Source organism: Manis pentadactyla, chromosome 15, assembly GCF_030020395.1.
Source record: "Manis pentadactyla isolate mManPen7 chromosome 15, mManPen7.hap1, whole genome shotgun sequence".
NCBI classification, from domain to species: Eukaryota; Metazoa; Chordata; class Mammalia; order Pholidota; family Manidae; genus Manis; species Manis pentadactyla.
In genome coordinates this window covers 40070860-40097628 of record NC_080033.1, presented here as the reverse complement: position 1 = coordinate 40097628, position 26769 = coordinate 40070860, and the positions used below count along the sequence as shown (strand labels likewise).

The window sequence follows — 26769 nt, the reverse complement described above, 5'->3', positions numbered from 1 at the left end:
TCTCCCTCTCCTTTCTTTTTTTTTTTCCCTTTGAGAGGGCATCTCTCATATTTATTGATCAAATGGTTGTTAAAAACAATAAAATTCTGTATAGGGAACTCAATGCACAATCATTAATCAACCCCAAGCCTAATTCTCAACAGTCTCCTATCTTCTGAAGCATAACGAAGAAGTTCTTACATGGTGAACAGTGCAAGGGCGGTCATATCACAGAAACTTTTGGTTTTGATCACGCATCATGAACTATAAACATCAAGTCAGATATGATTACCTATTTGATTTTTATACTTGATTTATATGTGAATCCCACATTTCTCTGGTATTTTTTTTTAATAAAATGCTGAAGTGGTAGGTAGATGCAAAATAAAGGTAGAAAACAATTTAGTGCTGTAAGAGGGCAAATGTAGATGATCAGGTCTGTGCCTATAGACTAAGTATTAATCCAAGCTAGACAAGGGCAACAAAACATCCACGGATGCAGAAGATTTCTCTCAAAACAGGGGGGTGAGGTTCTAAGCCTCACCTCGATCCCCAATTTCTCACCTGATGGCCCCCCTGCGACTGTGCCTGTCTTAGGTTGTTCCTCCCTTGAGGAATCTTACCCGTCTCTGGCTAACCAGTCATCTTCCGGGGCCATACAGGGAAATGTGAAGTTGGTAAGTGAGAGAGAAGCCTTATTGTTTGAAAAGGTTAGCTTTTTACTTCTTTGCATATTTATGCCCTGTGGCTTCTATGCCCAGCATTTGTCTTGAGGTATCTTTAGCACTTGGAGGAATTATGATACTTGGTAAATTCTATATGAGGCATGAATTCTATTTAAGGGTTGTAATTAGGAAGGAAGAAGAAAAGCTATAGAAGTAGCAGACGGAAGAAAACATGGGAAGATTGATTATTTCTTTGACATATCTTCTTGTAGAGTAACATAAGCATGTATAGGTTTTAACAAACAACTAATTAAATTGTGTACACACATTAACAGAGTAGGAATACAGCTACATAACAAAAGCAGACCTACAATTACCAGCCATATCCAGTGAAACCAAGGAAACCAGTTAGGTACCCTAGGCATTTGTGAAAACTTATCAATAATATGGTGGATATTGTCTAACTGAATTTGAATAGTTTGAGAAAAATCAGACAAATTAAAACAACACATTCCTGGGAACTGTTCACATCCCATATGTTCTTTTAACAATAGATAGTCTATAGTCACACGATTTTGGAGCGCTGCAACTTGCACTTCTCCTAATTCTTGGTTGAGTTCTGACAATATAGATCCAATCAAATTTGTTGTTTTACTGTATGCACAGGCCAGCTTAGATATCTCCTTCTTCATTCCAATGCAATGGCAAGTCCAGGAACCAGTGGGATGAATGCAGCTACAACTGTAACTGCGCCAGGATCTTTGTTGAAGTTTTTTGATGATAATCTTCTGGAATGACTCTTCCAGAGGATGTTGATGGTTCAGTGTCTTTTTGTTTTCATGATTCTAACAGTCAAATTGGCCAAACAGTTACTGACATCATTCAACCCTTGGCCCACAAAGCAAAGGGAAGGATCAGAGTTAAGTCAGATGGGCTCAGTATCTGCTTCTGGTTCTCTTAGATATGCCCACCCTTTCTTCTTCTCTTCCCTCCCTCCCTTCTTCCTTTCTTCCTCCCTTTCTTCCTCCCTCTCTCCCTTCCTCTTGATCTCTTAGGGCATAGGAGAGGGGCCTACGTCAGGGTATCATTTTTAAGTTCAGACTAGCAAGGTGAGAAGAAGTCTGCCAGGCAGATAAATGGGGCCAGGAGCATGTTCTAGGCAGAAAAGGACAGAAAGTTACAAGTTCCAAAGCAGTGGGAGCTCCAAATGGTAAGTGGCTGGCAGTTGCCCAGAGCCAAAGGCAGGGGTGTGGTGAGGCAGAGGACGCACTTGGCACGGGATGACTGTGAAGGACGTCAGATTCTGAAAGGCCCTTGTTTTTATCCCCTAGACCCGGATTTCACAACCTGGAGGTTGGATAAGTCTGTGTTGGCGATGGAGGAGTTGCCTGGTGTATTTTGGACATGTAGCATCATCTCTGGCTTCTTCCCACTAGATACTAGCACATGTCCCTCCACTCCAGATGTGACAACCCAAAATGTCTCCAGCCATTGCCAAATGTCCCTGCAGAGGCAGGACAATGCTGCCCAGTTAGGACCACTATTTCCGGTGATATGGAGCCTCTGAGGGTTTAGGGGCAGGACCGGGACAAGATTGGAAGGACACTCCCAATGGATAGTTCTACAGCTGCAGACTGTGGCTTAAGGGGGCTGACTGGAGGCAGACCTGGGTTGTGGGGAGATAGGGACACTTTTATAATAGCCCTGGAGGAAGAGAATGTGGATCTGGCCCGGGACAGGGCCATGAGGGTGGGGGTACTGGTAGCAGACCAAGAGATAGGACTAGGAGGGGCAGATTTGGAAACTGATCGCTCAGGGAAGCTGATGCAGGGTGAGCAATTTAAAGCTGCAAACTTCGGCCTGGGGTGCGGGAATGAGGACCGACTAGGGACAGGAGATGTGAGTCTTTGTGGGCCTGGATCACCCACACAGCTCTGCTCATGCATCCACACATGCTCACTTGCAGACGCCTATGCCTGTCCACACCCCTCTCCCCATCTCTTCCTCTACCCTGCCTGTGCATCTCTCAATCCACCTGTTACTCTGGCAGATCAGCAGAGAAGGCAGCAGCCACTCCCTCCGCGGAGCCTGCCCAGCTGACTTCCTCGGCTGAGTTTTCCAGGCACTCCTTTGCTCCTCTGCTGATGCCTGCTGCTCACTCATGATGATAGTTACACTTACCATTTGCTGAGCATTTCCTGGGTTCCAGGCACTATCTTCACATTCTGTAATTTATCTTTGAGAGCCATCTTACTGAAAAGGAAAAAGGCTCAAGGTGGGGAATGTATTGACTAGCTATTGTCCCCTCTGCCAGGAGCGCCATGTGGCTGGAGCCATCACCTGCTTGTCTGTGGCCATGTCACCAGCCCCCAGCGTGCTGCCTGGCTCACAGCACGGTACAGAATGAGTTTGCATCTGACCCTAGAGCCTGGATAACTTCTGTGCCACATCCTTCTCTTTTCCTTCATGTTCTTACTAATAATAGATGTTCATTTTGAATGGGTAAATGAATGAATGAATGAATGAACTATACCTAGCATCAAGGGTGGCCTCCAGTCCTTGATTGCCCAGGAAATGTACACCCTTGTCCAGGGGAAAGCTGACCAAGTTTCCAGACTGAGGGTACCTGTTTTCCTGGCAAGTCTAGCATCTTCCAGCATTATATGCTCTGCTCCCAGAGAGGGAAGCCATCTGCCTCTGACTCTGTGGGCTCATCTGACACCCAGGCTTCTGGGATATTTCAAGCCTACTTTTAATGAGCCTTTCTGAGCCTTTTTTCCCTTAGGCTCAGAAAGCCAATTTTATTTTGCCAGGAAAGTAAAGACAGATTTCTGGAAGGCTCAAGTTTGCTCTAAAGAAAACCTGTAATTTGGGTGGGCCTCTAGTTCAGCAGGTCTCAGCTTTGGCCATCCAGAAGAATCACCGAGGGAATTGAAAAGATATTGGCACTGAGGCCCATTCCCCAAGGGTTCTAATGTAATTGGTTGAGAGTGGGGCCCAGTTATCAGTAAGATTTTGAAAGATCTCCAAGCAATTCCTATGTACAGGTTGCAAACCCTGTTCTTGTTTATGGACCTCAAAATCACATTCTTTTACCTCATGTTTCTCTTTTAGGGGGAGGGTGTGGGTAGAGAGGAGAAGGAGGATAGGAAGGAGGGGGAGAGAGATAGGGACACAGACAGGTGGAGAGACAGTCAGCTATCCCCCAGTTTACCCGTCGTAGGTGTGTAAGGTATCCAACAGCACGTCCTTCTTTTGGATTGGAGCCCTACTCCAGGGCAGGATGATATTTGCCTTAAATACTGGAATAAATTTATTAATGAGCCACATTCTGAATGGAGACCAGGTAAACCTGCAGAATGAGACCTGGGGAAGGGAAATATCTACGAGGGGAAATGGCCCTGGCAGCATGAAAGGGCTGGACAAAGGGTGAGGTGTCCACCATAGCCCGGAAGGGTTTTCTAAAGGAAGTGAGAGTGTGTGGGAGACTGACCCTCTGTCCTTCTCAGCTTCCCCTGTGCTGGTTCTGGGTCCTACTGTTTATAGAAGATGAATTGTTGGGCTGAGCAAGAGAGACTGTGAGCATTTGTTCCTGATGCAACAACCCACTAGGAGCTAAGAGGCTACCTGGCCGGCCTGAGCTTAGCAGTGGACCCAGAGACGGTCATCCTACCGCCTCATCCTCATCCACGGCACTCAAGAGATTTTTGTTATGTTGAAATTTTGGTGACTGACCAAAAGCAGCCTCAACCGGGAAGTCTCCCCAGATGACTTGCTGGCCCAGGGCAGGGCAGTCCTGGGCACAGGCCATGACTGTGCAAAGCAGGCCCCAAAACTGCAGGGTGGTGGCCAGGGCAGCCCGGGGCCCACCTCCAGCCATGTCACTTCCAGGGACTGGCCTCGGTCGTCGCCCCTGACTTCCCTGTCTTCCCCGGCCCCTCCCTCCCCCCCGGCAGGCGTGGCGTCCTGCACCTGCATGAGAGCAGCGGGATCCATGACGTCGGCCTGCCCCAGTGGCAGCTCTTACTCTGTCTGATGGTCGTCGTCATCATCCTGTTTTTTAGCCTCTGGAAAGGAGTGAAGACATTGGGAAAGGTAATACTTTTGTTTCTCTTTCAGTTAGGAGGTTGGCCTCAAAAAGAAATTTTTTTTCTAGTTATAACCAGGTGGTTGGTGAAAAAAAATGGACCTATAAGTACAAGAGAGCCCGGGTTTGAACCCCAGCTCCACCCCTGTTTCCTGGGAGAGCTTGGACAGTTCCCTTCTCTCCCCTAGGCTCCCCAGCAGTAGGGTGAGGGGTTGCAGGAGGATCAGGGCTCCTCACACTTTTCTGTCAAAACTGCCGCAGAGCAGAGACCAGGGAATGGGATATCCCAAGATATCCTTGGGGAAAAGGCAGAAACAACCTATTGACATGTGTGATAAATGACAAATCTTGATAAATAACCACTTGCTTCACTATGAAAATCAGTCATTCCCCCCTTTGAACCTTTGAGTAAAAGAGAATGCTCCAGAAGCTATCTAGTTGGGGCTTTGTGCTTCCTCTGGACAGTGCCGAGTGCCTGCAAGGGCCTTTCTCACCTAGGTGGCACGGCCCCTGTAGTCAGCCCCTCAGGGTGGGATGTCCTCAGGCCGTGGCCCATGTTGATCCTGAGGCCGAAGAACATCTCGAGAACAGTAATCTCATTTGGACCCTATGGGGTCCATGTGAAGCTTGACTGTATTAAAGAGGCTGTAGCTGGGAAATGTTCTTTCCATGTTTTGGTTAGCTATTTCTGTGCAACTAAGCACCCCAAGATGCAGTGATGTAGAATAGCAAGTATCTTATTATCTCTGATGATCCTGTGGGTTGACGGATCAGCTGGGCAGTTCTTCTGCTCCATCTGATACCACTGGGGTTACAGTCCTGGGGGCTTGACTGGGCTGGGACATCCAAGATGGCGCACACTCAAGGATGGCAGCGGGCCCAGGCTGGGGGCTCAGCCAGAGCTGTACAGCAGAACACCTCGGGTGGTTTCTGTGCAGCCTCTCCATGTGTCCTGGGCTTCTCACGGCATGGTGGCTGACTGCCACAAGCATGTTCCAAGCAGACAAGCCCCAAAGTGAAAATAGCTCTTCTAGTCACTGCTCGTGTCCTGATTGCCATTATCCCAGCAGCCAAGATAAGTCCTGTGATAAAGCCCAGAGTGAGTGCGGGTGGGACTACGTGCAGATGTGTGTTTGTTGGGGGTCACAGGCAGTAATCTGTAATCAGGCAGATTTGTGATTTTGCGAGAAGCTTCGTTAGGCAGCTGACTTTGGAAAGTGGGCTGTATCAGGGTTCTCTCAGGGACTCCAGAGCCCTTGGTCACACTATTGAAAGCAAAGCTTGTGAGGGGGCACCAGCAGTTAGTGGGGATGGAATCTGTCAAGAAAGCTTAAAATGGAACTTCCTATCAGCAAGTTGGAGACAGTGTCTGTGCCCAGGAAGAACCCAAATAAAATGCAGTCCAGGGCTGGAAGGAGTTCTGGGATAGAGCAAAACCAGGCTAAGGCCTCTACCATGCTGGCACTGGCACATAGTAGGTCTTCAGTAAATATTGATTGAAGGGTAACTCAGGAAAGGAGGGGAGGTAGGAAGAAAGGAGAAAGGGCGGGTGAGTGAATAAACTTGGAGAACTTAAGTTGTTCTTTTTAATTCAGTTCACCTTACTGCACACTTCCAGACACTGTGCCAGGCTTTGTGCTAGCACTGGTGATGCCAGAAAAAAATAAGACAGATCCCATCTTCAGTTGTTTATAATATTACATGTATGAAGGACCATTGTAGCCCGCCAGTGTCACTCGTTCCTCCAGTCTCCATCCAGAGATATATGTGTGTTCCCCTTTAAACGCTCATGGCCACAAACTATGCACACTATTACATGTCTTCCTTTGTTCCTTAACGTTACCTTGGAGGTCATTTCACATCAAGTTGCACTTTAATTGAAATACAAACTGTGGGCTTTTCACCAGTCATGAAACCAGTGCAGGGGTTGCCACAAGTTGGTGTTTCAGTTATGGCAATTCATACATCTGTGTGCATTTTGTCTCAATATATAAGGTTTTCCTTACCATGAGCTGTCGCGGTAAAAAAAGTGTGAGATGCTGTGTTAATGGAAGGAAGAAGCTCTTCCAACTGAGACGGGTCTGCAAAGAACACAGAGAAGGTGACATTTGGCTAGGTCTCTAAGGACAGGCACGGGTAGGTATGGGACAGAGGAAAGAGATTTTTGGCGGAAAGAACTGCCTGAACAAAGCCACAGAGGTGCAGAAGGTCCAGGCCAGCCTGGCCAGCCTCCCTGCACCCTTCCTCGTCCTCAGGAGCAGGGCTCTCCTGCCTCTGCAGGCTGCAGAACTGTAGATGAGCGAGGCTTACTGCTGCTCCTGGCCTGGGTATGGGGCCGCCACAGGCTTCTAAAATGCATCCCAAGGTTAAGTTCCTTGCAGCCATCACTGACGGGCTACAGCTTGCCCCACCTAGATCAGCACTTGGGAGGAGCAAAGAGCATGACTTGGGAGGAGACTGACACTAAAAAGAGAAGCTGAGCTGAGCATGGTGGGTTCACCCCTCCCCTGAAGAGTGTAATGAGGGGCAGAGCAGGACTGCTGCCCTAGGAAGCTCCCCACCTAGGTGGAAATACATCCACGGAAGCCACAGCCCACATTGTGCGTCAGTCTCCCAATGTTCCTGCAGATGAGCAGGCAAGGGCCCCTGGCAGCCCATGGGAAGGGCTTTCTAGAATAAGGAACTTCCATCAGGACATTCCTGTGCCCTGTCTTTAATTGGTTTTATAAACTGGCTCATGAGAAAGCCAAAAGCATTGCTTACTTTTTCCCAGACTTCATCTGGCACAGGACATGGAACTTCTCTTAGCAGGCTCCTGCAGCCACAGAGCCGACCTGAAATGAACTGCAAATGTTCACACTTCCGGTCTTGGCAAGTGATGGCTCTGCACTTGGGAAGATGTGTGATTCCACAGCCAGCAGCCAGGATGTGGAGGATGGAGTACGGTCTGAATCAGGAAAAGGGATTACCCAAGACCACACGCTCTGTGGACCTTGGCCCACTGACTACCTCCGAGCAGTGGATTGAGGTTTGAGTCAAGAGTTAGTTGGCCCCCAGGGAGGCGGGCGAGTATGTGCACACTGCCGCCTGCCACCCCGAGTCTGGCCTGCCTCCCCATCTCACTCACTGCTGGCTGAGCTGGCCCTAGCAACTACAAGTCCAGTAACTGAGACCCTACAAGTTGGAATGGAAGAGAGGCATCTACTCCCACCTTCCTGTTCACATGAGGAGGCTGAGGTCTGGAGAGGGACAGGGCTTCACAGCAGTCTAGCCTGGCTAGAAATTGAACCTGGGTCTCAAATATACAGGAGAGCAAGTGATAGGACATGGTCTTGCGGTCAGACCACCTGGGCTGGGGACCAAACATTTCCTACCAGGTGACCTGAGATTATAACACCCCCTAAGCTCCAGTGTCCTCACCCGCAAAGTAAGAGCAATCAGTGGCCGCACTTGCCTCCCACCCTGATGGAGGGTGGGCAAGAGGGGAGGGCCCCAGTGCAGGGCCGGCAGATGGACATGATCCTCGTCTGTCCCCTTTGTCAGCAGCCCTTCCAGTGCTCTGCCCCCACCTCCATGGGTTCTGCTGACTTCCCACTGGGTAGAGGGGCAGGCCCAGCGTCCCATGTGCTCTGTTTACATGCCGGGCTAAACTTTCAGAAACCCCAGACTCCCCTATGCCTGGAGAAAACAAGACAACAGAATTGGCCAGGGGCAGCCTCCATCCTCTGCCCACTTCCCTGCCAGCCTGTGGGCTCCTTGGGGGATGGAAAAAGACAGAACACCTCACCAATTCTGGCACAGGTGGTCTAGCTGAGGAGAGAGAAAGCCAGACCAATTAGGAGAAAACCTGAGTTCTAGAATATCTAAATAAAAAGTCATTCTGTTACTTTGGAGTTCAAGTCACAATTCTAGCCAAATCTTCCCACTAATGTGTCAATACAGGGTGGTCTTGACTTGCTTTAGTGACTCGTTGGGGACCCTGTTATAATGCACAGCATCATTTGCATACAAGCAATGAGTACTAAAATATTTACAGCTCAGTGTTTTCTGAAGTAACATTAGTGCATAACCCTCACCCCATAAATCTTCATGTGTCTTCATTGTTAGGGCAAATTTCCCTTAAACCCATTTCAAAGGATCATGAAGCCTAACCATTACAGGCTAAATCGATGCAGTTTTGCAGCAATAAGCATGAACATTTATCCCTCCAGGTGACCTCAAACAATGCTTCTCAACCTTTGTGCACATAAGAATAACATAGCTTGTTAAAACTCAGATTCCTGGGTGCCACCTTGAGAGTCTGATTCTGTGGGGGTGGGGTGAGAATTTGCGTTTCTGACAAGCTCCTAGTGATGCAGAGGGTGCTGGTCCCTGGGCCTCACCTTGCTCCAGGAAATCCTTTGCCTAGTGCCTGGATCCTGAGCAAGATTTGCACACCTTCAGTGACAGAGTCCTCACCACCTCCCTGGGAAGCTCATTCTCTCTTCAGAGAGCTCAATTCATTAGAAAGTTCTTCCTTTAATGGAGCCCAGATCTTCCTCATTGTGATTATCAACCATAGGTTTGAGTTTGGCACCCAAGAACCACACAAATTGTAACCTTTATGGATAGAAACACAAACAGACCAGAAGTTGGATTTTGGTGCTGGAAAGCCGTGCTTTCTTGAACACAGAGGACGCTTGCCGAAACAATGGGCTGCTCATGGCTCTTTTCATCTTGTGCTCAAAGACAGACCAAGTCTGGCTTCTTGTGGCCAGAGGTGCACTGCAATTTGACATTTTGATCAGAGAAGACTGGGGTGGAGATGACAGAATCCAATTGTCCCTTCTCTTTGCCCCACATACCTGCTGGGCACATATTAGCATGACCTAGCTGTTGGCCAAGGATCCAGGAGCCTCCCTTTCTGCACAAGATTTTAGCAGCTCAGCTCACTTCTGCCATCAATTTTGAGCCAGACTCAGATGGTTTAGCTTGAAACACATGTACATGGACAAGATAAGTTCCCCTTTCGTGATACTTGACTGCAGTCAAGGTCAACTTAGTCATGTCCTGATGTGTTCTTGGGGAAATTGAATCCATGCTGGAGCCTCAGATATGACTAATGAGGGCTGCCAGCCAGCCCCATGGGAGATTCCTTGGAGTCAGACCTGAGGATGTTGTCTTTTGATGGGTGAAATCTGGTCTCTTCCGGCCTGCTGGCTAGGCAATGGGTCTGCAGCTGTTGGTGTGAGTTGAAGGGGAACATCAGTTAGAACCCAACAGAAGCTCATGTGAGGGCTCCTCCTTGTGCCTGTCACCAGGGAGTTAGACCCATTTCTCCCACTTTGGGAGAATAAATCCAGGATTAATATGAGGCCACTCGGATGTAGTGGCTTCACTTTCCAAGGCATATTTTCCTCTGCATTTGTTTTTGGCAATTTGTCGTCCTCGTTCCTGGACCCCTGAAAGAAAACAGAAGCCTAAAGCATATATCTAGAAGCCCCTCCAAATGAGACAGTGTAACGATGGAGGAAACTGGAGGAACACCTGGATAACAGGAAAGAGGGGAGCCTGATTCCTATTCTGATTCCCTCAGAAGACATGACCAACTATTGATGAATTTAACTACTGTTGGACTCATGTGCTCGTTTATTCACTTGCTCATTCTTTCATTCATTCTTTGACTTAGTCACCCACACACCCTTGGATTTATCGCTGATCCACTCATCCGTCTACCTATCTGTCCACTCAACTATTTCCTCACCTAACCATCCACCTACCCATTAGCTACCCAACTCTGTATCCAGCCACCCAACCGTCCATCCATCTGTCCAATCATTCACCGATACAACATCCATATTCATTCGTCCATCCATCCAACAGTCAGTTTTTAAGCATTCATATGTGCCATCTTCTGGGGATACAAGCTTGAGAAATATTGAGATTTTGCTTCTAAGGAGCTCCTGGCCTAGTGGGAAAGACAGAAAAGGAGGATAAATCTCAGTCCTTCAGTACAGGTGTGGAAAACATGATTTTATGTCATATATCTCCATTTTTGTCTTGAGCCCATATCTTTCTAGGCTAGCAAAGAACTTTACCCTCCATCATGTTTCAGGGCTTCCATTTTCTCCCTGGAGATATGTGAAGATTCTAGAGGCTGTGTAATGCCAGCACTTTGCGGGGGAGGGACCGTTTGGTCTTTAGGTCACATGTCCTCTTATGTTTCAGCTGAGTCTCCCCTGAGTCTGGCCACCTTGGCCCTGAACAGACTCTGCTGAGCCTTCTTTCTGCACAGCCGCCTGTAGCAGCCTCTGCCTATAGCAATGGCCTTTAGCCTTGACCGCTCATTGACATCACCTGGGGGGGTTTAAACACACTGAAGTGCACGCCCCACCCCAGACCAATTAAGTCAGAAACTCCAAGAATGGGACCTGAACTTTGACGTTTTTATGTAGAACTTCCCCCAGAGTATCCTGACATTCAGGGAAGCCCACACAACCTTCTCCCGGCCCCCCTTTCTTCTCGGTTCCTCCACTTGAGGCAAGGAGCAGGGGTGTGGTGGGGGCTGCGGGTGACTTTTTCTAGTCTGGGGATGAACTTTTCCCTGATGGGTTCCTGGACAAGACAGTTAGTTGTCCTACATCCATCCCAAGGTAAAGGCGGCCAGAGATTGCTTTCTGCCCAGCCACCTGCCTCAGTGGACAGTGAGCTTAGGAGAGTTTGCCTGAGCGAAGGTGAAGGAGAGAGAGGAGGGAGGGGAGGGGGCACAAGGAGGTTGTGCTTAGTTCCACGGGGGCGACTGGGAGGGTCAGTAGAGGCAGCTTGTGGCGGTTGTGGCACTGGGAGCTGAGGGAAGCTAGTCGAGTCCTCTCAGCCCTCAGCTTCGGTGGCACCGCTGTTCCCAGGTGCACTTTCGCCCCTGGACTCTGAGCTGCTCTGGGTGCAGCCAGCATCTGTTCTCTGCCTTGGAGCACCAGGGCCTGGAGATGGGGCTTTTGGCATGTGTACTGCATGAGGTTAGGTGAAGGGAGGGTGTGCCTGGCTCCTGGGAAAGGGCCTGTGCCCCCGCAGCCCCACCAGGCCAGTGGCAGAGCCGGGCTCTCACGGCTAGCTTGTCCACTGCCACGTTGTGTGGATCACGGCCACGCTGCCTTACCTCGTGCTGTTTGTGCTCCTGGTCCACGGCGTCACACTGCCCGGCGCCTCCAACGGCATCAACGCCTACCTGCACATCGACTTCTACCGCCTGAAAGAGGCCACGGTCAGTGCCCAGCGACCACCCCCTGTGGGCCAGGGTTGAGGAGGGTTCTCCACGCCAGCAGCAACAGGCAGTCTGGTCCCAGCCTTGCCTCGAGCTTGTGGCATAGCCTGGGATGGAACCATCCCTCCCCGGGCTGCAGCTTCTCTATCTGACCAACATCCCTTTGATCGCACCTGCTGGTCTTCACAAGCCCGTTGCAGACCCCTCTTTTCAAGGAGAGCAGTACCCTGTCCTGGTCCTGACATCTACCCTGTGACATGGTTCCCTCACCCACCCCAGCCACCTCAGCCCTCTTTCCACTCTCAAGTCTCCACCTCTGGCATTGCTACCATCCTCTGATCTCACCATAAGGAGCAGCATCAGACCCACAGAGGTCTGGACCCTGCTGACTGTCCCCCCACAGGTTCCTGCAGCTGTCCTGCCCAGAGACACAGATTGTGATGACAGTGGGTTAATTCGGAGTGGATTCCAAAGCAGTGGGGTGCAGATGGGAGCCGAGACAATCTTGGGGGTGCCCCATCCCCTGAGCATCTTCAAATCACGGCTGAGATGAAACCCAGCCTCCTCCCCCGGGCCCATCTCAGTTAAGATCTCCCTCACAATTCCCAAAGGCTTCCTCACGCTCGTCTGACCCCACAGTAATCCTGGCAGGCAGCAGAGACAGAGGACGAAGAGGGATGCCTCTCAGGAGGCAGCTCCCATAGCTGTGACACCTCACCAGACCATGGGGCTTTAGCCCAGTAACCAAGAGAAAAACCTATTTCCTTAGTAACTGTCAGAAAGAAAACTGTCAGAGAGCATAAGACTCGCACCAGCCTTGTAAAAACAAGTTTGTAAAGCAATCAGCCTCGTGAAACAAGTTCTATCTGCTCTGCAGCTGTTTAGATATCCTGAATCCTGACAAGTAGAAACGGAGCCTGAATACTGTCTCAGGAGCACATGTATCTTCCTCCATCAGATTGCTTCTGTTGCCATACACTCTGCTTTCAAAGTAGGGGGAGCCCAGAATAATGGGATTGGGGAGATGGAGAAATCTCACAAACCTGATTTGCAGCTCTTAGTCTGGGTGGGCTGGAAATAGTTGCCCCCTGCTACAGAGATGAAGAAACTGAGATTAGTGAGGTGAAATTGACCAGGGCTAGGCCACAAGGCAGAGAGGGTAGAGAGGGGCTCATATCACCAGCTTTCAGCCATGTGTTTTCATCACCCAAAAACTGGAATAAGTAAACCCCGTTGGCCCCTGAGGAGTCACCACTGGCTGTGAGCTGGCAGAAGGTGCTAGACACCATGATCCCTTTCTGATGAGTTATCTCCGTGATTCCTAACATGGTTGTAGCCCTTTGCCCTCACCTCATGCACACTCAAACCTGCTACTGTAAGTTTATTAATTTCCTTGGGAAATCAGGACATCAAATTGACTCAGTGAGTCCCAGGTGGGCTCCCTCGTGGCTACTGAAGACCAGGAGACACTAGACAGACCCCAGTCTCTCTCCATGGTGATTTTGAACAGGCTTTTGGGGTGGAGGAGTTGCATGGCTGCCCATCTCTGGCTCAGAACTCATTTCCCAAGGCTCAGAGCATCCCTGGGGCTTCCCAGCCCTCTGGGGCAGGGAGGCAGGTAGTCCTGCTCTGTAGGAAGCAGAAGGTGATGGCCTCTGTTTGCCCATTTCAGGTATGGATTGATGCTGCAACTCAGATTTTTTTTTCCTTGGGGGCTGGATTTGGAGTCTTGATTGCATTTGCCAGTTACCACAAATTTGACAACTGCTACAGGTAAGATCCTTTTCAGGGCTCTGGGAAGGTTTTAAATCCTAGGGATCAACACTCCTAGGAAATGAGAGAGAGAGGGCTGTGGTCTGGGGCAAGTCAACTTTTCCTCTTGACTTTCTTCTGTGAGATGAGGCAGGGTGGACCTCTGTGACCTCCAGAGTGGGTGTTCTATGAACTCTGACATGGCCTACGGGGTCCTGATGAACACAAATCAGAACACCTCTTCCAAGGATGTAAAGCACTGGGAGATCCTGGGGTTGGGTAGCTGGGACAGAGGGGCACTATGTGGCTTTCAGAAAAGACAGTACTGCCTGACAGTCCATCTGATGCCCAGGCAGGCAGTGGACTACTACGGCTGGTCCATGAGGGGTGAGGGCCTGGCAGAGTCAGAGGTAAGGCTGCAGGGCAGCAGAGACAGAAGACCAAGCTCTAGCTCAGTTCAGTAGGCACTTAATGCTGCCCCCTGCGGGCCCAGTGCTGTGAGGGCTTCAGGCATGGGCACAGATTGGGCCTGCCTCCATCACTCGATCAGAGGCTCAAGACAGAATCACCGCCCCTCTGGTACAAGAGAGCAGGCTGAATGCATACCGGCGGGGCAGGCTGTAGGAAGGCCCAGGAAATGGGGTGATCGGCCCTCTGCTGGGGCAACCAGCAAGAGTGTGGAGGTGAGCCTCAGAGGACAGTTGGGACCGGGATGGGAGACGGGGAGGGGACAGCAGGCATAGGGGGAATGGCATGAGCAAAGCCAGGGAGGGCATTGAGTTTGTGGACCAGCAAGTTGCCTGGTTTGGTTTGTATAAAGTGTGCCAGGAACGCATATGAAGTAAGTCTGGAAGCAGGGTTGGTTATGTTAGCAAAGCTCTTAAATGCCTTTGTGAGAAGGTGAGAGACACTGAGAAGTTGCTGAGCTTGTTGAAAAGGAGGCTGGGGACAGGATTCCCCAGTAAGAATTTAATACCAGACTGTGGTCTCCGAATGTTTCATCCAGAAGCTGTTACTTATTTCCTGCACCTGCAGGGACTTTCCAGGTGATGGTGGGGCGCTGGGGTCCCTGGCACAGGAAAACTGAATGGGGGATGGCATTGCAGCCGAGACTTCATAGACGGCACAGCCGTCCATGAGCAGGTTGGGGAGAGCCAGGCGACTTGAACTAACAGTGTGTCTTCCCCCAGGGATGCCCTGCTCACCAGCACCATCAACCGTGTCACCAGCTTCATCTCGGGGTTCGCCATCTTCTCCATCCTCGGCTACATGGCCCATTGCCACTGAAGGTGGGTGGGCAGATGCAAGAGGAGGAGGCTGAGAAACCGCCCTGCATTCATGGCTGTGCAGCTTCCCCATGGCCTCAGGACTGAGGCTGCTGGACATGGAGCTTCCCAAGCTGCCCATGTGATAGGCTTCCTTTGAGGCTATGACCAGGAGCTCCAGGCAGTCCTGGACCCTGCGTGTGTAACAGAAGCTTCCTCTGAGTCAGGCCAGGTAGGGCTGATTTCGGAGCTCCCTAGACGAGCCCCCATGCTGAGCACCTGACATAGCTTCATTGGTTCTGACAGCTCCATGTGGCAAGTGTGAATGGGCCCATTTTAAAGAGGAGAAAGCTGAGACTCAGGCTGTGTAAGTTGTCCCAGGTCCCCCAGCTACTGAGCAATAGTGCCAGATTCAAGCTCTGACCAGTCTGACTGTGGAAACTGTGTCCTTCCCCACTGCTCCCCATAATCCACAAAGAAGCTGAGACCCGGGGAGGAGCTCAAATGGACTCTGAGGACAACAGACTTTTGAGAGTAAGAGGATCCTCACGGTGTGCAGGAGGTAGGATCCAATGCATGTAGCTGTAGCTCTCCAGGCAAGGCACGGCCCTCTGACCTGGCTCTGAATCAGCCTCCGTGCTGTGCAGTGAACTGCAAGCTGGAGCTCGCTGCATCTTTAGACCCTTGGTTTGCTCTGCCGCACATGGCTGACCAACTGTCATGGGCCTGGGCTAGGGCTGACTGGGCCTCAGAATGCTGCCATCTCCAGCTCAGACAGTCCCAGCCATTGGTGAGGTCCTTGGTGTTTCTTGCAGGAGCTGGCCTAGTCTTCATCCTGTACCCAGAAGCCATTTCCACCCTGTCGGGATCCACATTCTGGGCTATTGTGTTCTTCATCATGCTCCTGGCTCTAGGAATTGACAGCTCAGTGAGTAAGCCTGCCCAGGATACACCCCACCCCACACACACCACTGGGCCTGAGCCTCCCCCCACCCACCCCAGCTACCCAGCCTAAAGTTCCCACCATTCAAGCCTCTGGTTGGTAGTTGGTTCCAGAGGCCCTGTTTAAATACAAACATGGAAGTGAGTCCTCCCTCAAAAAGGCAAGACTTAGGCCAAAGCCAAGAACCAGTAGAAAGCTTGTTGGCATCATGGAACTGCACATCAGAGAGGACCTCAGATAAGCCAGCACAACAGGCCCCTCTTGAGGACAGGGACACTGAATTCAGAGAGGGTACCGATGGAACTCTTGTTCTCTAACCAAGCATTCTTCTCACCATATTTCATCAACAACAACCAGCAAAAACACATTAAGCCTCATTCATCTTAGGACCTTTTAGTTTATGCATATGTAAGATGCAGTTTACTGATGTCTTATTATATCTATGTCTACCTTTTGTATATTGTGCCTGGAAATTTGCAAGAAATCTTAGGGTAGGGCTAGCAAATAGGCTTCCTTTTACTGCCTTTTCCTTTCAGTTGGTAGATCTGCTAGAAGCAGTGTGTCGAGGATTCTGAGGCTGCTTCCCAGCACACAGGAGGGAATATTGCTTTTAATTAATAAATAGTGTCTGCCAAGGGTAGAGGAGACCTGCATGAGGTAGAGAATGGTGGCATGCATACTCCTTGTCTGCCATCCCAGTCTTGGGATGTCACTGATGTAAGCATGTAATTGTTACTCATGAGGCCATAGCGAGGGCCTCATAAAGAATAGATTTGTCCATAGCTATGGGATAAGAGACCCTTTCAGACTGAGAGTCTGGAGTTTGAAGTTACTACTTGATTGACAATTACAGAGGCAGCCGAAAATCCTTGTCAGAAACTACTACCTATACTGCAATCACCGGAAGCTCTCCTTTGGTAGATGTTTCCAGAAGCCCTTATTAACATGCAGATATATTACATGCGTGTTTTTGCCCCCTCTTTCCCCCCTTGGCTCCCAGTGCCCACTCGGGCTGATTGAGAGGGTCAGGTGCCTGGGATTAGGAGAAGATAGGAGTTAACTCTTCACCTTTCCCACATAGTTTCCGAGTTCTATTCTGGCTGAAAAGCTGGCAGAGGTGGGATGAGGATGGAGAAGGCAGAACCGGCCGATTTCTCTAGAGAGGCGAGGCAGCTGGCAGGGTGCCTGAGTCCCCAGCTGCAGGCGGCCCCAGGTGGCCTGGGGCCTGAGACCGAGGTGCAGGGAGCCTCTCACTTCTGCTCCCCACTCTGCCTGGTTCCCTCCAGATGGGAGGCCTGGCCGACGACTTCCAGGTCCTGAAGCGACACAGGAAGCTCTTCACCTTTGGAGTTACCTTTGGAACTTTCCTTCTGGCCCTATTTTGCATAACCAAGGTGAGGCGGGGCTGGGCTCTGGGTCACTCAGAACTTGTGCGGCTGCATTTCCACCCAGTCAGACATTCCCAGATGGGGTGAGCTCAGGGGGAGCCATGGGGAGCCGGCATCCTCAACCCGGTTGGGATCCCCTGGGGTTACATCCCATTGTTATCTTCTACCTCTGAGCCCGAAGAGCTCCAGGCAACCCTACTAGCTGCTTATTGGCTTGAGAGGCAGAAATCTTTTTGAAACCCACCTGGCCTTTGACTGGCTACAGTACCCACCCTCAGACCCAGGGACTCCAAAAGGCCTTTGTAAGGATGCGAACATGTGACATCAGCACAATAGCACCACAGGCCTGTCACCCACATTCTGAAACTGGGTTCTAAGCAAGTGGGACAGTTGGCATACACATAACAGTCAGTGGCCATTTCTAGCCAAGGTGGCCTCAGGCTTTCTCCCTCCATGCCCCAGGGTGGGATATACGTGCTGACCCTGCTGGACACATTTGCCGCGGGGACCTCCATTCTTTTTGCTGTGCTCATGGAAGCCATTGGAGTGTCCTGGTTTTATGGTACGTGCTGGGCCCTGAGTGGGTGGGAAAGCCTCAGGGCCCCTGCTGCTCCGGGACCCTCTGCCCCTGGAGACGCAAAGGGCCTTCCCATTTCCAGGACAGCCCCTGGCTGATTCCAGAACGAGCAGGTCACTTATCAGGAACAGCTCTCCCAGCCCTCAGCTCATCCTTGCACGCAGGCCTGTTAACAGGAGGCTGCAGAGGCCCCCAGAGGCCTCCGGCGTCAGCTTTGAAAGGGGAAATCCGAGGAAGCTGCTCATCTCCAAGCCACGTAATTCAGCCTAGGGTAGGGCTGCCAGATTTAGCAAATATAACACAAGGTGCTCTTTTAAACCTGAATTTCAGATACATAATGAATAATTGTTTTAGTATAAGTATGCTCCAAATATCGCATGAGTTGTAGTTAAAATAATGTGATTTTCATGTTCTATGTGAAATTCACATGGAGCTGGTGCTTTGTATTTCCCTGGCCACCTTATTCTGGAGCTGAATAAGGAGAACACATTACAAATTGTCAAAGGTGTTTGTAACTGTGCATTTTTTTCTGCAGGGGTCACATCAAAGTGTTAGTTAGTCCTGTCTCACTCTTTTCTACTAGTCAGGCAGATGGCAGTGTGATTGGGCTTTTCTGCCAGATGAGAATCAGGGAAGGTGCTGTGGTCACTTTCAAGGGAGCATGCGCAGAGGAAAGAGAGGAGGGCTTTGCTCTCAGGCCGCCCGGCTGTGGAGACTGGAGCAGGTCCCCTCCAGCCCCAAGCCCTGCTTTCCCTCCGAGAAATGAATTGGGGTGGCACCTGAAAGGTGATACTGCCCCTGAGTGTCACCTTCCCCTTGTTCTTCACCAGCCAAGGGCCAGAGTGTCCTGTCTCACTGCCCTGCTCCCCGCCTGAGTCCAGGCCCTGTGGGAGGGCCCAGGGGGTGGCTGGGGCTGTGCGGGGCCACGTGACGGGGCTGCCCTGTGTGTGCGCAGGTGTGGACAGGTTCAGCAATGACATCCAGCAGATGATGGGGTTCAAGCCGGGCCTGTACTGGAGACTGTGCTGGAATTTTGTCAGCCCTGCCTTCCTCCTGGTGTGTGGGGTGTGGCTGGGGCTCCCTGGGGCAAGAGGTCTGTGCCCAGGGTGGCGGTGGGTGAGCATATTTTTTTCCTAAGGGAGGAGGTTCTGGGAGGCAGAGCCCTGCTCATGTGACAGGACGCATGGATGCTCAGCCCTGTCATAGCACGGTGGCCTTCCCCCCTAGTGGGGTCTCTAGCCTGGGGCTGGGTCCCCAGGGGGACGGTGTGTGCCACCACTCAGCCCAGCTCCAGCGTTACCTTTCCATTCTTCTTTTTCTTGCTCCTATTGTCTTTGTCTCTTTTTCGTGACATTGGCTTCTTGAATTCTTCCTCCTCTCTCTCTTCTGCCCTTCCTCACTCTGTCCTCTGCCCGTGACCCACCTCCCTCCCTGCCCCTCACGTCCCTCTGATCTTTCTCTGCTTCTGTCTCTTTCCCACCTCCTTCCCTCCTCCCATCCTGTACCCCTGCCCCTCCGTCTCCTGTCTCTCTTCCCCGCCTCCCTTCCTGTTCCCCCAGTTTGTGGTGGTGGTCAGCGTCATCAGCTTCAAGCCGCTCACCTACGATGACTACATCTTCCCACTGTGGGCCAACTGGGTGGGCTGGGGCATCGCGCTCTCCTCCATGGCCCTGGTGCCCACCTACACCGCCTACAAGTTCCTCAGCACGCGGGGCTCCATTTGGGAGGTGAGCTCTGGCTGGGGGCGAGGGGCCAGGATGGGAGGGGGCGCCCTGAGCAGGGCGGACAGAAGGGCACGGACAGCAGACCCACCGTGGGGTCCAAGTCATTTACCACCCTGAGCCTCAGTTTCCACCTTTGTAACCTGGGGATAATAATTTGGACCTTGAAGGAAAAGGGGAGTGTTTAGCACAGTTCCTGGCACAAAGGATGTGTTCAGTGCCTTTTACCTGCTGTGACATTGTGTGTCATATGCCATATATGCTCCTCCTGCCATTCCTACTGTTTGTTATGCAAAGGGGTGCCCTGCAGTCCTTGAGTCCTCTAAGGATGTTAGACTGCCTTAATTGGGCCTTCTCCTGTTTCCCTTTCTAAGGAGTCTCATGTCCCCAGATGTCCCCACTCTCCCCATCCCAGCTCACTGTGACCCTGTCATCTTGGTTTACCTGCGTCCTTCCTGAACCTGACACCCGATCAGCCTAAACCAGAGATTTCCAAACTACACTTTCTTCTTCATCTGTACACATCGTATACACATATACATAGACAAGTATTCAGCAAACCTGTACTCTGAAATCATGTCTTTCCTAGTCTTGGGTTCGTAAAATACCTTTTCATTTATAAATAATGATAATCTTTTCTACATGTCCTTACTATGCAAGACTGAGGTGGCATTCCTTTCGTCCCTCACTCCACAGACACTGAGAGGCTATGACCTGGGCTGGATTCTCTCCAGGAGCTCATGTTCTAACTGGGGGACAGATGACAATGAGGATGTAAGGGGTCCACATGGAACCTTAGGGAAGAGGGACCCAGGCGGGGCTGGGTCTGCCCCTCCCCCAGTTCCTTGTACATGTTTCCTGGCCCTGAAATCCCAACATCTGGGAGCCTGTGGGTCGCTGGGAGGACCCGTGTTCTGTGGGCTCATCCGGGACGTGGGAACGAGGACCTGCCTTGAGCTTTTTATTCTTCACACTCTGGGACCGGCGAGGGCATCTTGCCATCTCGGGATCGGTGATTGATTCTCAATGTCTTCCTGAGTACGGACCTGGTCCCCTCTAATCTGCGCTCCGAGCTTGTCCTCTGCAGCACTTTCTCCAGTCCTGGTTTTGGTGGCCTGTGTCTTTATCTGTTCAATGCTAGCCCCTTCCCTGCACTGTAAGCCCCCCCGGTGCAGAGCCACTGGGTCACCTTCAACTCTGGACCCCAAGGGCCTCGTCCAGTGTCTGACCACAGGGCTCACTGAACATTCACTGAGTGAGTGACTCAGTGACCAGCTCCACAAACAAGGGTGGCGAGCATCTTGTGCAGACCTCACACAGTGTCCATGTGGGACTTAAGGGCCAAATGGCAGGTAGCCTTTACCTGGGGCGTCCTCTGGGCCACTGGGAGGGTGTCCCGGGGCCCAGCTGGGGCTCTGCCCCTTCTCCACCCTCTCACAGAGACTGGCCTATGTCATCACGCCAGAGAGTGAGCATCTCCTGGTGGCCCAGAGGGATGTCAGGCAGTTCCAGGTAGGTGCAGCCTAGGCTGTTCCGGGTGCGGGCCGTGGTCTGGGTTCTCACTGCTCCCTGCTGGGTGCTGAATGCCTCAGATAGGATCACACCCCACCCAGAACAGCTGTGGCTCTAGGTATTTGGGACAGAGGAGAGGGGCCTGTCCGCTGCCTTCTACCAGCCCTGACTGCCCCTCTGCTCCTGGGTCCTGGGATGCCAAGTCCCTAAACACTTTTTCCCTCTGTGAACTGTCACCAGACTAGGCTGAAGATTTCTTACGTTGAAGGAAGACCCGCAGGTATATCAGTTACACACTGACCTCCTACCCCTTTCCCCTTAAAAGAATTCGGGGAGAGGGGATGGGGAGGGCCCCACCAAGATCCCTGTTTCAAACTTGCTGTCGGACTTTGGGAGGGCTCTTTGGTGCTTTCTGGGCCAAAGTGACAATTAGGAATCAACCTGCATGTTCTCCAGGGTCTCTGAAGTGAGAGGCACGTGTTCTGCCTGCTCTGTGCTTCCTGCTGGCCCTGGTGCTCTCCACCCATGCCCCCCGGCCCTGGCACACCTTGCTTTCTCTCTCTGCAGCTGCAGCACTGGTTGGCCCTCTGAACCTGACCCCCAGGAGGGACCCTGCTGTGCCGATGTCCAGGTCAAGTCACCACCACCCTGGACGCTGTCCTGGGATTCCTCTCCTGGAGGCGTTCTTTCTGACCCTTCTTCCTCTTGTCCCAGTTACAAATGCTGTGCTCCGGTTTTCATTCACCTTCCGTTCACCTGGCCTGGGGACTGTGAGCTTGGATTGGTGAGCCTTGAGGGAGAAGAGGAGAGGAGGGAACAGGAAAAATGACTCTGTTGAACTGCTTTTGCTTTGGGAGGTCTCACCCAACTTGGGAGCGGCCCAGGCTGAGCTCCACAGCGCGGGCAGAACTCCCCACCTCGTTTACTTGTACTTTAGGCCACAGAAGAAATCCTCAGTCCAACAAATCAGATAGAGGATATTGCTTTTTTATGTCAAACATCGTAAAACTAAACACAAACAAAAGCCGGCTGAGTTGGAGGCTCGGGTGTGGAGGACATAGATCCTTCCTCTCTTGTCCACTCCAGGCAGCACACAGGGATCTGAACTGTGCCCTGTCAGGGGGTTTGGGTTTATTTGTCCCTGTCATGAAGGCCAAGGGCAGATGCTCTTGGGGATGGTGAACAGAAACCTTCAGAGTTAATTTTCACTCCAGCCAATGGAGTCTGATTTGCGTGTGTGCTGGAGTGTGGCTGCTGGTGGTCAGGTGATAGGTCATGGATGTGGAGGTCATGGGGTAGGATGGCGATGAGCTGCAGTGAGCGGTGTCTGCAGAAGTGCAGACAGGCTCACGGAGGCCACATGCAGGGCATGTTCTGTTAGGCACACAGGGCCCAGAAACCCAGCTGTGGGTCCTGAGGCCTCTCTGGGTGGTTGGGGACAGAAGCTCAGCGAGGCCAGAAGTGAGTCTCTACCATGGGATTCTCTGCTGTCCTCACAGGAGCGGGTGAGTGCCCAAGGGCAGCCTGAGAAGCTGTTTGTGTATTCATCGTTCACGGACACTTGCAAAAACCTTTCCCTGGGAATCCCACCCAGCACAGACCAGCAGATTCAAGTGAAGGAGTTGGCCCTGAAAACTCCCTTTGTCACTCTTCATGGACTGGACGTGGCACCTTGGAAGGCCGGGTGGAACCAAACACACAGCAACCTGGTCGTTCAAGCTGAAGAGAGTATTCTGAGTTGCTGGCGCAGACTGGTGGTTTTAGAGAATTTCCAGGTTGACGTCTGATACAGACTCGCAAGTGGTGCCCTCTGGTGGTAGTCATGGTTAGTTTCAGCTCATTCAGAGAAGTGATTTGTAGTTGAAGTTGGTGGCATTTATTTGGAGTTTCTATTTATGGTTTGAGTCTCTTACGCCCCACCCCCCCTTTTTGGAAATCTGGACTTATGGGGCTCTTATTCTGACTGTGGGAGCCCCTGTTGCAGAAACTTGGGTCAGGAAAAGGGGACCATTCCATTTAATGCTGGAAGTGCTGGGAGACACACATCCAGAAGGCTCTTTGCATGAAACTAGGGTGTCACTGAGCCTGATCAATCAATCATGCAGTCTGTGAAGAGGATTATGTAGAGGCCAGCTTGGGGCAAGGGGATGGTTTTCCTTCTGAAGGCCCCATGTCCCTTCTGAGTCAGGGTTCTCAGGACATTCTTTAGATTACAGGGGATCAATCAAGAGACTTCTAGGAAATATGAAAAAGGCCAGCCCAAAGTCTGAGACAGCCCAAGTGGCAGTTGCTGTGGACCCTGTAAAAGCTGGGGCCTGGGAGCCTCCAACAGGGTGGAACAGGAAGGCACTGGTCTGGGAGACGGGAGTGGGAGATCCACCCCTGATGGAATATGGCCCCGGAAGGGACCCGAGATCCTCCCGTGAAGGGTAATTCCCCCTTAATGTTACAGGTTTTCTTACAAAGCACTTTTATCCACTCCCATCTGCCCAGTGAGGACTGCAGGGCCGGCTTCTGTGTCCCCATTTCCCAGGTGAGACAAGCAAGGCCCAGCACTGCAGTCACTCTTGTTCAACGTTTCTCAGATGTGAGGCAATCCAGTTGGACCTCCAGTCAGATCCCCTGACTCTCAGCCCAGAGCACCTTGACATTCTGTGTTTGATATGGTTCACCCCACCCAGAGTCACCATTAAAATCCAACAGGATTCTAGTCAAGTGGCCGAGGGGTGTTTCTTAGCAAAAGAACAATGCATCAGAAGAAGGGAAAGGGGGAGAGGATGCAATTTATTCTCATCTAACTAGTTGCCAGAGAGAAAGTCATTCAGCTGCTTTCTTTTGGTGGCAGTGATGGCTCTGGGGAACAGCAGGGTGGGGAAAGCTGAGTCTACCTGGCTGAAATGAGAGCAAACAGCCAGAAAAGCCTGTGTCCCAGAACAGGGACACACCTGAGAGGCAGCCTGTGGTTTTCTCTTTGCATCTGCACGCGGCCCTTCTGCCTCCAGACATCCGTCCTAAGGGTGACTCGGAGGTGTAGTGCTCGCTGATCCAACCCCAAACAACACAGTGGTGCTGCCTTGAGGTGGAAGTTGGCCCCTGAGCCTGGGCTTGGGGGAACGTGGCCCCAAGCTGGGGCCCTGGGGTGTGGAGGGACCCCAGAAGAAGCCCTTGGAAGTTCTCGTGGAGGTGCCGGCCAGCCTGCTGGGTTCACCTTCCCTGCACACTTAATGCCGCGGGAGTACGTGCTTTATCCTAAATAACATTTGACTTATTTTTTGTGGCCTTTGTTTGATAGAGTTACCCAGAATCAGGGTGCTCCTGTGTACTGTATATTGACACTTTTGATATTTTACCAGATTTTAAAGGAATTATTATTTTCCACAAAATGTAAAATATCTGTTTGAGACCATTGTGTTAACATCTACTCAGTGTCTACTTATTGAATGTCCTCCCGTTAGTTGGTCTTCATTCTAGATGCCAGCAAGACAGAGGGGAAGGGGAGCTGCCAACTCTTGCCCAATATCCTGCTGAATGAAAGTCCTGGAAGCTGCCTTAATCCTCAGCGGGGTTTCCTCCAAGTGGGGACCAGTCTCCTCCCAGATGATCTGTGCCCCAGCCCCAGTAATGTGAGACCAAAGCAGTCCTGCCAAAGAAGTCATTTCTTAGTAAAGGAGCCCACTGAGTTCATTTCATTTGTTTGTTTGTTTCCTTTGAAAGCTATGGAGTGGAGAAGAACAGAGAGGGAGGGTGGTGTGGTGGAAACAGCACAGCATTTAGAGTTGCACAGATCTGGGTCTGCAGGGGACTAGCTGGTTTCTTGGGAGAGTGGCTCCATTGCTGTGAGCCTCAGAGTTCTTTGTCTGTAAAGGCATGGTTGGATCAGATAATCAAAGGTTCCCTAAGTCCCAGGACCCACAGCTCTGTGGATGTCAGCATAGTGATTACTACAATCAGAGAAGTCACCGAGATACTAGTGACTGTGAAGCTGCTCTTGGGCTGCCCACACTCATCCCACTGTTTCTCCACTTCTGTGTAAATAAGGACTGTTCAGTGGTGCCCTCTCTGTGTCATGGACTGTTCCAGTGTCAATCAGATTTCTATGTCTGGTGTGGATTTATTTTAAAAGCTGTGCTCTTCATGGAAAAATAAGTGTATACAGTAATAAAGACTATTTCCTGTGCTGTGTATCTAGTAGCAGATTCTTCATGAAGGTGGTGCTATAAATTGTGCCAGGCAAATGGACTTCTATGATCAGCCTCCAGCTAGTAAAGAAGAGTTTCTGGTCATAGTTGCCCCTGTTTCACCCAAATAACTTTTTATAACCCATGGAATAGGAGACTGGGAGGGGTTGAATCTGTAACCCCAGCTCTGAGATTGACACATATGCTTATTTAAATAGAAAGTGGGTGCCAAGTTAGTTATCCAGTTTTGCTTTTTCATTTCGAGGGCTGAATTTCCAGGGGGTCAGACCCTCTAATTGGACAGAATTCAATGCGTAATTGGTTGCATATGTGCATTTTTCTGGGGAGGCTGCATTAACCTTCGTACTAAGCACTATCATTGTTTGGGAAAGGTATAACTTACATTATTATTTTTAATGCAAGTCAGCACGTAGACAGACACCAGTGTAAATGAGGCACTGACAGATAACAGTTCAGTCTGTCTTCAAATATGGAAAGGCTTTCAGGGAGTTGGTTGTGGGCCCAAGGGCTGAACTGAGGCCAGCGTTAGGAAGTCCAAGAAGACAGTTTACACGATTAGCCCAGACAGAGAATGGGCTGTTGCTGGAAGTGTGAGCCCCCGCAGCACTGGAGACATGCAGGAGGTGGCAGACAATGTCTCTTGGGTAGCCTGTAGAGGGGACTCAGTGTCACGTGGGGGTGGAGGGGGAAGGTTCCGTAACATCTAAGGTCCCTTCCATTCTGAGCTGCTGGGATTTTTTTGGTCTGTGCAGCCGCATCAGCACGTGCAAATGCACTTACACTAAGGATCCCAAGGCAGTGAGTGGTGTGGACTGTCAGGTTGTGTAGACATCCCAGAATGGGTGCTCTCATTCTGGTCATTTTGTTTTAACTCCAGAATTGGAGTTAGGGTTTATTATAATGAATTAAACAAAAGGCAGCCGTGTCTCCAGTCCTCCGCTCATGCATGCTGACATTTAATGAGTAAGTGGCCCTGGAGGAGTAGGGGGGGAGGCTGGCCAGAAGCATAAAGGGCAACCCTGGCTGCTGCCCTGTCCCCTGGGCCGACAAATGTGGTAGGAGAAGCCTCACAGGTGAGCCTCACTTTAGGCACCTGGTGGGCTTTTGAACCATCCCAAATCTAGTCACACCCTTGTCTGATTTTTGGAGAGAGATAATTTCACTTTTAATCTCCTCCCAAAAGGCACTGATATCGTGTAATTTCTCTCTAGGCTTCACTTTGTTGTCTGTACCGTGGGCCAGGATTTATTAAAACTAGTGTTCATGGGTGGGCTTCAAAAAATTTCAGAACTTTCTGAAATTAAGTGCAAGTTTTTGTATGGATGAGTCTGGGTCTACTTTTCTGAGAGAATCCATATAATCACCAGATTCACAAATGTTTAAGGCTCACAGCTGTATTACCTGTGGAGGCATCTCCTGATGATACGTGGTGTCAGTCTCT

At 50.8% G+C, this 26769-nt stretch overlaps 1 protein-coding gene across 1 annotated transcript; it reads left to right on the top strand.

Annotated features, from left to right (window-relative positions):
• Positions 1 to 4053: 4053 nt before the first annotated feature.
• On the top strand, positions 4054 to 25307 carry LOC130680974 (sodium-dependent noradrenaline transporter-like). Its single transcript, XM_057492870.1, is given in 12 exon segments — positions 4054 to 4073; positions 4601 to 4739; positions 11822 to 11971; positions 13644 to 13744; positions 14914 to 15012; positions 15784 to 15916; positions 17218 to 17325; positions 17782 to 17881; positions 18852 to 18952; positions 19456 to 19623; positions 21058 to 21129; positions 21697 to 25307. Coding segments are annotated over 12 exon segments (1215 nt in total). The 3' UTR covers positions 21721 to 25307.
• The last annotated feature ends 1462 nt before the right edge of the window (positions 25308 to 26769 follow it).